This window comes from Gambusia affinis, linkage group LG17 (genome assembly GCF_019740435.1).
Source record: "Gambusia affinis linkage group LG17, SWU_Gaff_1.0, whole genome shotgun sequence".
Taxonomy (NCBI): domain Eukaryota; kingdom Metazoa; phylum Chordata; class Actinopteri; order Cyprinodontiformes; family Poeciliidae; genus Gambusia; species Gambusia affinis.
In genome coordinates, this window is record NC_057884.1 from 10,058,074 (window position 1) to 10,069,087 (window position 11,014).

An 11,014-nucleotide genomic window follows, 5' to 3' on the forward strand; every position below is an offset into this window, starting at 1 on the left:
AGCAACATAGCTGACCCAGACCACTACAGCACCACTGAATTTCTAGGCATGATGTTCTTTTTCTGAAATGAAGAATGTACACTCTTAACACCATGTTTAGATCAGACCATGTTTCATAAATAAGATGATAAAATAGCCTCCACTCAACTCTTCGTTATGTTTGTTATGACTCTGGTTCACCAAGTTAATTACACTGTAATAGCCATTTACTTCAAGCAACATACTGGCCGTTCAAAAGTAACCATGAAAATTTGCTTCAAATAAAAACTAGTCTCTTTTTAAAAATAATAAAATGAAATCTTTAAGTGGCTTCTCGGCTTTTGACACACAACTCCATCCACAGTCTGATAAGAATCTTAATATTTTGCACTGTAAAGCTGCATGTGAGAAGCAGTCTGTGAATTGTGTAATAATCATGTGTCTTACTGCTGCTTCTGCCAGTTTTTGAAAGTTCTGATGCTTGTGTGCAAAATTATTATTCATGTCAATGAACAGAGAAAAATGCCAGAAGTGACCCAATCCTAAATGCATATTAAACATCAGCTGTTCCCTGAAAAAATATTAGGAATCCACTTGTCATTATTTGCATTAAAACCAACAAAGCCTTCCACACCACTATACAGTGAAGATGTTTATAAAGTCTAAAAACAAGCAAGCTCGTAAAATGGCTTATTGCACTATTATGACGTCAGGCTTACAAAAAAGCCCTATTATTAATTCACATGATTTCTTTTGCCAAAGAAACATCTCTTTGTTATGCAAGTGCTGATTTTACCTTCAACATGCCTCTTTGCAATTTGTAAATAACGTAATGTCCATTGTTTTCTACAGAAACACATTATTTTTTCATGTTTTACTACCAGAAAATAACAGAGTGAGTTAAATATCATACCAAACTTTCCTGTGAAACTGGATATGATTAAGACAGGAGCAGAATGGCAGGTACTTTCAGTGATTTTCAGTCATTTCCAAAATTTCAGTTATCTTTCTGGTTGTCTGCCCTTGCAGTGTACTTATTGGGTAGAATGCCCTAAAATCTGGTGAAGAGCACTATCACTTGTTCATTAAAGTTCACAATGCTATGGCACAAAAAAATTCTGTTATTTACAATTTACAGCAAGGCATTAGTAAATGTCTTATTGATACTGATGGCACCTGTTTATAGTGCGTTTTGCCATTTGCTGCACGTTTGGCCACTGTGATTTCCCCTCTCGAGACGTGGTCATACTTGTTCTGATTTTTTTAAATTGTGGAGTGTGATATTAAGACAAAAGGAATGCATATAGGCAGAATTTTTGAACATTTTTCCTGAGGGTGCTGAAAAGTATTGATGCCACTGTACACATTTAAAGTGCAATGAAAGGTTTTTTTTTTCCCCTATGCCATTGATCCTTTACGCCACTGTTACTTTCAAATTTTTATTGGTCAACACATTTTGAATGCATTTTATTCTTGACTGACTTTTTTCATACAACACTACACATAATTTCTCTTTTGGTATTTGTAATTAATTAAATTCAGTTAAGCTTTGCATGTTAATAATGTCCAGCTTTACGCTGACCAATGAAGGTTTGTGTTATAACGTTTCTTCCTGCCTCTGTCGCACTGTTTCCAGATAAAGCTCTTGCTCTCTTTCGGTTGCTTGGTGGGACAACGTCTCCCTCTAGTGGACAGTTTCCACAGATATTGTCATGGGTGTAGCATATTTACTGTCATTCCGGTACTTTTGTAAAACAAATGCAGGCATCTTTCTAGTGTCTCTGAAGTTCTGTCGGGGATAATGTAATAATAATAATAATAATAATAATAATAATAATAATAATAATAATAATAATAATAATAATAATAATAATAATAATAATAATAATAATAATAATAATAATAATAATCAGAACTAAAGGTGAATAGCACTACTTAATTATTCAAGTAAGAGTAAAAAAAGTATTTTACTCCAGTCTTGTGAAACTGTAAATATTACATCTGATATAACTTGTGAAAAATTATGCATTCTAAAAATAGAAGATTATGGGCATTTTTTGAAAATGAGAGAACAAAATAAGAACAAAGTAGAAATTAACATCATGACAAACCAACAGATTTTGAAGAAACAGTGAAACATTACTTAAGTAATGGATACGTAATAGAGCAGGACAAAGTACTGGCAGTGATAATCTAAGCTCTTAATTGTATTTTCAAATGATCCAGAAGTAATAAATCGAAAATAGCGGTAAAACAAGTTTTAAGAAAAGCTATAAGTTTGTGTCTTATAGAGTTTTGGTAAATTTACTGAACTTATGTAGTGGTTTTCCAATCATTTTTAACACTCAAAGTTTTTTATACCAAAGTCACATTCACCCATTTATACACCGGTATGCAGATCAGTAGGCAATTTGGGGTTAGGTGCCTTGCCCAGGGGCACACTGACATGGGGCAGGAGGAAATTGGAATTGAACTGACAATCTTCCAATCACAAAATGACTACTCTACCCACAGAGCCACAGTCGCTCCCCATGTTAGGTTAAACATGTTTGTTCTTTCTTAGGTGAGGTAACTACAGGTGGGTAGGACAGCCAGAAATTATACTCAATGAAGAGTAATGTTATAATATTACTTATATGGAAGTAAAAAGTAAGAAAAAAATACTACTAGAAATATATTACATAGAGAAAGTTGCTACACAACAATCGCTGTAACAATGTCGAAGTTTGCTTTGTATTAGTGATGCTCTCAAGTACAACAAAGCAAAACACCTGCACAGTGAACGTGATGCTTGTTTAAAAGCAAATTCAAAATGTGCTCTACTGAAATCCAAATGTGGTTGGTTGATGAAATTAAATTTGCCTGGTGCTTGTTCAGGAATCAGACCAAGATTGTGATTCCACATTAATTACTGTCATGCTGAGCAGTGACGTGTTAAGCTCTGATTTTTCTGTTTTTCAAGTAACTAAATGCTGTTCACACCTGGTGCAGAAAATCCTCCTTGCACCAGTTTCCAAAGCTGTTTTCCATTTCTCCTTAAGAAGATCAATTTCATGCTTCTCTCTGCTTGATGAGGTGACCCTTTCTGTTATTTAAGCACCTTATGGACGGGAGAGGTCGAGTTGGCACTGAAATGGCCCTTGGTTGGCTTGTGTTTCTTCTGCTAGTGAGCAACAGTGTTGGACTTGGAAACTCACTCAACTACAGCATACTGCAAAGATGCATGAAGGATATCGACACATTCCTTTGGGAATTAAACCAGGACAAGCCAAAGGAATATGCTGCTCTCAGTAAGTGTTGACAACTTTTGAAAATTTTCCTTGTAGTTTGGCAGACTGGGCCAAGAAAAGGTTGTTTTACCAACAGAGCCCAGGGTTTGTTTGAAAATCATCTGGCACATATTCGGATTTAATTCTTACAAATCCAACGTAGTATACATGTTTATTTAAAAAGAAGACAAATACGATAAACATTTCACTCTTCCTAATATTTAAATGGCAGTGAGTGTAAATAAATACATTACTGAAAAGAAAAATGTTTGCCAAAGACATAAAATGAATCTTTCTACTCTTTTTTTTTTTTTTTATGTGTTCTAGGCTACTGTTTAGCCTTTATTTCTGTTAATCATGATTTTCTGCTCAAAGCTACAAAATATTACTTTTAAGACTGAAAAGTTGATTCAACAAAAAATATGTTTTCTTTAAGGTTGTTGTCATAAAAATACACTTTTTATCTGGCAAACGAGCCTCATTGGAGCACACGTTCTAATTTATTGATTTTTTCATCTTTTTTATTCATTTTTAATAAGAATGACACCCTCTTGGGCTAAATGCTGACCTACTTACATATCAAAGCAGATGAATGTCTCACCCAAAAGGGTTTGTCATTGCCATGGAAAAAGTAAGGGACAATGTTTCTCTCCCTTTTTAAAAAGTGTTTGACTCCTTTGGAAAGATGGGCAGCAGTGTTAAAGACGGTAACGTGAACCAGCCTGGTTCGCCGCAGCAGTGTCGCTCTGCCATCGGCCCCAGCTTCTCTACACAGTACTGCCAGGTGTTCCTGAAGCAGGTGAATGCCAATAAAAACCTTAATGACAGAGGCATAGTAAGTTATAGAGAAAAACCGAATATAGTTTTTTCCTGCTATTCCAGGGAGCAACACAGTATTTTGTGGGTATTTGTGTTCCTGACTCATGTGGGGAAGATGATGTGAAGCAACTGGTGCAGTGTGGTGAGTGTTTATCAAGACAGATTTTCTGCATATTTGTCTTTCTCTGCTTTAGGGTTATTTTCACATTTTCCTCACATGGTACCTATTTTCCCAATAGAGAGACTTCAGCTTAACCAGAAGTCCCTCCTTAGTCCATTACCTCCAATCCTGACCAATCAGTCTTCTCGGGAGCTAATCATGACTCACTGTATGGCTGACGCAGTTGCTCTTGATGCTTCAGACATTGCCTGCATGTCAGTATATTAGTCATCCCCTGATATTACTCCCATCACTCTGCATGCTTGTTCTTCGATGCCTATGGTCGAGTTAAACTTGGTATTTTTCCCTCCACAGGTGTGTGTGTTGTGTAATGTTAGCCATTCCTCTTGTGGCCACCCTGTTCACAGCCTTAAGAAGATCAGAGCAGAGCAGCATGGTCAATCCCACAATAGAGTTGTCCCATTCAAACTTTTATGGCACCCTGAAAACCAGTGGCTTGTCCAGCAAAGAAATGAATGGGGGCACATTAGAGGAAAATGGTAAGGAGAATTTTTATTTCTTCTCCTCCTAATAGACAAGTACTGAGATGTTTATTTTTACAGGCAGAATCGGTCCTGTTGGACAGTGTCTTTCTCGAAGCTGTGTTTCCAGCTGCTTTCAAGCACTCTCCTTGCAGACAACAAGCAAGGGAGTCCTCAGCACCGCCTCCTCTTCCCGATGTGAAAACTATACCTCTCTGAACGGTATTCGTGTCCTCAGTTTGCTGTGGATTATATGTGGCCATTCTGCACAGTTCCCAGTTATTAACAACCTAGGTAAGAACAAAAACAGGCTGTAACGTCTTCAAAATACTGGATTCACATTCTTGTGTCTCTGTTGTAGATAACTACAAAACATGGAGGAAAGCAGTTGAAAGCAGCCCACTATATGTGCTCACCATCAGCGGGCCTATTTTTCTTGCTGTTGATACCTTCTTATTGCTGGGGTGGGACTAGATTGAAATATTGCTAACCTTATCGTGGTGCATAAAGGGATTTCTAACTTCTAATAACTTTACTTTTCAGGGGTTTACTCAGTGCCAGGTCTTTGCTGAGCTCCATCGACAAGGCAGAAGACAATTTAAGTCTCAGTCTGGTTGCAAACTATCTCTTCAAGAGGATCAAAAGGCATGATATCATGACTTTACAGTGCTTTACAAAATAATGCATACGCCATAGGCATTGTTCAATATTTCATCATTGGGATTTTATTTGAGACCAACAGAAAGAACAACATAACTGTGTCATGGAAGGGAAATGGAACCTGGTTTGTTGTTTGTTTTACAATTAAAATCATCTGAAAGATGAGTGGCTTACTGTCTTTACAATGCGAACTTCAGATCTTTACCACCTTTAGTAAATGAAAGTTTTGCCCAAACTGCTTTGCAAAATACCTCAAGCTCAGTCATATTGGTTGAGAGAGTCTACACAGAATTTTACCACAATTGGACTTCAATCTGGACTTTGATTTTTCCGTTGTCTATAAGTATGTTTTTCATTATACTGATTGATTTATGACCTGACACTGAAGTTTTCTTAGCTTCATCCCTGACTTATCTGCTCTGTTCCCTGGTCTCCACGATGCTGTTTGTTCACTAAATTTAACTGAGAACCATAAAATTCTTCCACAGAACTGCTGGATATATATTTAGATAACATTTTTCACAGGTGAACTCGTAGTTCTGGATTTCAATTAGGGGAATTGCAGTAAAGTAAAATCAAAACATGTTATTTGTGTTGGTCTATCACATAAAATGCCAATAAATTTGGAGTTGTGAGAAAATGTCAACAAATTCAATGGGTGAAAGGAAGAATAATGTTTTTTGTACAGTAAATCTGAGGACTGAAAGATTACATTTCTCTCTTCATCTTCCCACTCCAGGATTCAGCCTTTGCATCTGTTTACAGTCTGTCTCACCATCAGCATCATCTCTTTGGTGCGGTGGGGACCCTACTGGTTCCCATTTGTTGAAATGTTGATGGACTGCAAGGCATACTGGTGGGCTAACTTACTGCTGGTTAGCAATCTCCTACCAGTCCATGAGATTGTAAGTTCCATCAGCTTTTCGGAAGTCTTCAGGAGGAATTTCAGCTTATTTTTGCCTCTCTCCAAATCTCTCCTCAGTGTATTCCCTGGACATGGTACTTGTCTCTGGACTTCCAATGTTACGCCACAACCCCCCTGCTGGTCTATATTTATAGACTGTATGTCCACATCCTTTAACATCATCTCAAACACCGTAGAAACTAGAGTAATAACCTTTTCCATTCTGTCTCTTCTGTTTCAGTAAAAGGAGTGTGTTTGCTGTTGTGGTAGGAGGCCTATTGGTGAGCACCACTGTGGCCAGTGCTGCTATAACTGCACGCCTGCACCTTCCAGTATTTCAGCCATCCACGATGTAAGCTTCCTAACCTAAAGAGGTTCAGTAAATGATAGAAAATTTACCTCTTCTTTTATCATCCACATATTTACGTTGAAGAGTTTGTCTTTGCAGAACATCAGATAATTATGTTGTGCATTACTATGTGAAACCCTATACAAGATATGGACCGTTTCTAATAGGGATCCTAACAGGAATATACTTGACAAGAAAGAAAGATCAACTATTAAAGGAAAGGGTGAGTTACTTAGATTTTCCATTCTTGAAGAATTTGAGAACCCTTACTTTGTAATAAAGTAGAACTGAATGAAGTATTTTGCATGTTCAATTGTTTACTGGTGGGAGGAAATTTGACTCATTTTGAATTATTTTAATTTGTTGTACATCTGTTGAGGTAACTTAACTGAAACGGGTCTTTACATTTTTGTGCTTAATTTTTTATTCAGTGGCAAGCAGCGCTTGGTTGGTTCTGCTGTTTTTCTCTGATGGTTTTGCTGATCGGACTGGCCTACTTCCTGAAAGAAACCCCACCTTATGCATCTGTGGCTCATGCTCTGTATCAGGGGTTGCACAGGCCAGTCTGGGCCCTGGCTGTGAGTTGGATCATACTGGCCTGTGAGGAGGGCTGTGGAGGTTTGAATAAATCCAATTACATCTTCAGTTTGGCAGAACACTTAATTTTGTTTAAAAAAGCTTGTACGTTTCATTCTTCTTCTTTGTTCTTTGATTAGTTTTACCAAAAACTGCACCCCTGGTATTAGGTTATGTTTCTCTTTGAACTTTAGATACTGCAGTTTGAAGTATACAGTAATACCAGTAGAGGGAAGGGAAGAACTGGTGTCTCAGTTTTTGTGTGTGTTTGTTTCTCCAGGTTTTATCAAGACGTTTTTGTCCTTTGGTTTCTGGGTTCCACTTTCCAACATTAGCTTTGCCTGCTATCTGATACATCCCATCTTCATCATCCTCTACAATGGCATGCAAGAGACGCCGATCCACTACACAAACATCAACTTTGTGAGAATTTCATCTTCATAATTTTTTTAACAAGTCAACATTCTTGTCTTCCTCCAATGGGTGTCTGTCCTCTGCAGATGTACCTGTTCCTCGGCCATCTGGTGCTAACTCTGGCAGTCGGCTGTGCTCTCACTATGTTGGTTGAGAAACCCTACCTCTTCCTGAAACCCAAATGCATCTAGAGAATCTGCTTCGTATAATACAGCAACATTCACATTTATATATTGGTATCCCTCGTAAAGAGTTGGCAAATTGCTGCCGTAGCAAAATCATTACAGACAAGTTGAGATTAGTAGATGTTTTCTTACTGTTGCTCAATTTCTTTATGGAGATCAAAAAACGTCGGCCTTGTTTCTTTGGTTTTTGCATTTTCTTGTTTTCCACATTTTGAAGAGTGTCTAAGAGAAGAGGTCATCCTTATATTTACACAGAAGCTAAACAAACATTCTCTCACTAAATGTTCCTCAACATTCAACATAGGTTATACATTGTAAATCCTTCAGTTGCATTTATGTTGTAGGCATTGTTAGATGTGCTGGTCGTCATGGTACAGACACTTTTAGAAAAAGAAAGCAATTAAAGCCGTAGAGAAAAAAGTAGGAAACCCCATGAAAGCCTGTCTATTTTTCTAACATATATGGAGATATGGGTAATTAATATAATCTGCACAATACCGAGTAAATAAAATAAAAAACTAAAGTAACCTTTTAAGATTTTCAGCAAAGTAAAATAAATAAATATTTTGCATCAAATCTGTTTTGTGGATTTTTTTCCTTTCTTTCAATGTAGTTTTGAACTTTTTACATCATTTATTTTTGTCATTTTGTTGTTTTTTTTATTCTATAACTATACCTTTTCGGATGTGATCAAGTTGGAGTAGCTCTGTATTATTGCTTTTTCTAAAATACTTTATTCCTCCTCTTTCTTGTTGATTTAGTTTTTTTATTCTCTCTGGTTTTGGCTGCTGTGCAGCTGAAAGCATCTCTGCTCTTAGTGTTTTGTTTGTTTTTACTTTGGGACAGCTGCTGTAATGTGTAATCGTGGCAATAAGGCTGAGAGCAACCGATTAGCATCTCAGAAGCTCAAATAATACGTGAACACCAACCAAAAATCCCAGAGGAGTTAAAAATTAAGTGGATTAGCTGTGGTTGTCAACACCAGATGGTGTCTTCCAGGACATGTTACTGTGAAATGTTGTCCACGCTGCCTGTAAATTGAGCTGTTAGCATATCATGATAACAATAATAGTTGTTTGTCAGAGTTCTCTCAGATCCTTGAAGATACTTGGATGAAATTAGTTTCTTTTCTTTCTCCTTGTCTTTCCATGAGCTTTTACTACGGGCAATCAAGATTGACGGAAATTATCGTTTTGTAAAAGCTCTTAAACTTGCAAAAATGTTTATCAGTCAGCAATGATTACATTTTTGTCCCCCAAACCTCATAGGATTTCCTGTTACAGTTTTGTAGAATTTTTTAAAAATAAATTAACTATAATGACCATACTTTCGATACCACCTAACTAATTCGGTTGCTTTTTCTGTCTGACTCACTTTTTATGTCAGCCATTTCATTTACGTCCCTCAAGTGTCCAAGTATACGAATGACCTCACTGCATTTCTTCTATAAGTAGTTCACGACCATTTACCACACACTGACTCAACTGAAGAGAGAATCACAAAGAGTTTTAGTTGCCATTGACATCAAACACACAGCCACGTTTACAGCCTTCTCAGTTACGGTGAATGTGGAGCAGGAGCTTTGTTGTGCATTGCATTGAGCTGACACAATCTCAGTGAGCAACCTCAAAAAAAAACCTGAGACTACTACTGCTGCGTGGATATTTTTCATCTGTCTTTTTTTTTTTTTTTTTTCCATCATGGCAAACCAAGCATTCTGAAATAAAATACTGATCAGATTTTAAGGATTCCATATGTTATGATTGGAACCAGAACGATGACAAAATAAGATTCAACAAATGCCTTTTGTCTATTAAACTGCTTTGTTCCTTCTCTCAATTGTTTCTCTATTCAGCGGATTTTCATCAAGAGAAAATATGGTTTCCTTCATTCCAGGCTGAGGGTTGGAAAGCAGCTCGAAGGCGGTGTGTGTGAAAATATAGCTTGCTTTGGTAAGACGATCCTTTCCATTTAATGACGACATGAGACCACGAGGACACATCAACTCCAGAAGCTCGCAACGTCCATGCTCAAGATGCATGAAATTATAAGAGGCTCCCATTCAAATGTTCTATTTGTGTTTGGAAAAAGGTCACATTCGTCGCCCTTATGAGTCAATAAAAAGTCACAACTACCTCGCAAGTGAATTTAGTCTAATAATATGTCAATAGTTGCCTGGTAGATTTACAGGGCAAAACAAGAACAGGTGTGTGGAAATCAGTGTTACACAACAGCACAACACAGTTTTAGCAGTTTGTGTCATCTTTCTTCTCCTCCTGCTCAGAAACAAGACGTTTCAATAAACATATTGTTTCACAACAGAAAGCTGGTTCATCCTGTACTATATTAAATTATACAGCAGCTTAAATAATAAATTAATCAGCCTTGCATAGCTCACCATTTATTAAAGGACCTTATTAATAGTCTGACCTTTTCTAATAAAGGAGAAAATATTTAATATCTGTCATCCTAAGGCTTGGGTAACATTACACTGAGCTCCTAATTGAATCAAAGTATAAATCCAAAGTCATTCAAACTGACACATTCATTAACATGCATTTCCTGGGTAGAAATATGAACAATAAACTGAACTGACATAAATATAAGGACAAAAAACAAACTACTTCTGATTATAAGAATGAAATGGACTGAAATAATGAAGGAACAATCAGCAATCTTAATAGGATTATTAATGAAGATCAAATTATCATTCAGAAGATTTTATTGAAGGCTCATGAACAGGTCCCTAGTTGTATCTGTTCACTGCCTTATCTAATCAGAAGGGGCAGCAGAAAATCTATATCTGCAAACCTGGGCATGACAGGCAAAAAGAGTTTCGGCTGCAATTGCAATGAAAGAAGTATTGACTTATAGAGGCAAGTACACATTACACTATTCCTCCTTTTATTTGCAAAAAAACTTGAAAATGAATAACCACTTTATTTCTACCTCACATTTTATAACTACTTTAAAATACATCAGAATTTATTGTTCAAACATGACAAATTCTAAGTTCAATAAGTATTCATGTATATGCAAGGCTCAACATGAGTCTAGTCTCGGAGAGTTCGATAGTTTGAATCAAATCATCTTTTCTTTACCTACTTTCTCTTTGCTTTTGCTTGATATATAAAAAAACTGCTTCCTGGGATATTCATCAAACAAACAAATCTGGGCTCTTTAAGATGGGATGCCTACAATGAAGACTTTTTTATTT

General features: G+C 36.7%; 1 protein-coding gene across 1 annotated transcript; it reads left to right on the plus strand.

Moving 5' to 3' along the window:
- Window positions 1-3,113: 3,113 nt before the first annotated feature.
- Window positions 3,114-8,354, plus strand: oacyl (O-acyltransferase like). The gene is made up of 15 exons (XM_044096452.1): window positions 3,114-3,269; window positions 3,914-4,047; window positions 4,131-4,209; window positions 4,307-4,442; window positions 4,543-4,727; window positions 4,791-5,003; window positions 5,071-5,173; window positions 5,253-5,354; window positions 6,109-6,274; window positions 6,352-6,431; window positions 6,515-6,625; window positions 6,722-6,845; window positions 7,054-7,240; window positions 7,479-7,621; window positions 7,699-8,354. Exons 1-15 carry the CDS (start codon window positions 3,203-3,205, stop codon window positions 7,801-7,803), a joined length of 1,935 nt encoding a protein of 644 aa, XP_043952387.1. The 5' UTR covers window positions 3,114-3,202; the 3' UTR covers window positions 7,804-8,354.
- Window positions 8,355-11,014: the final 2,660 nt, after the last annotated feature.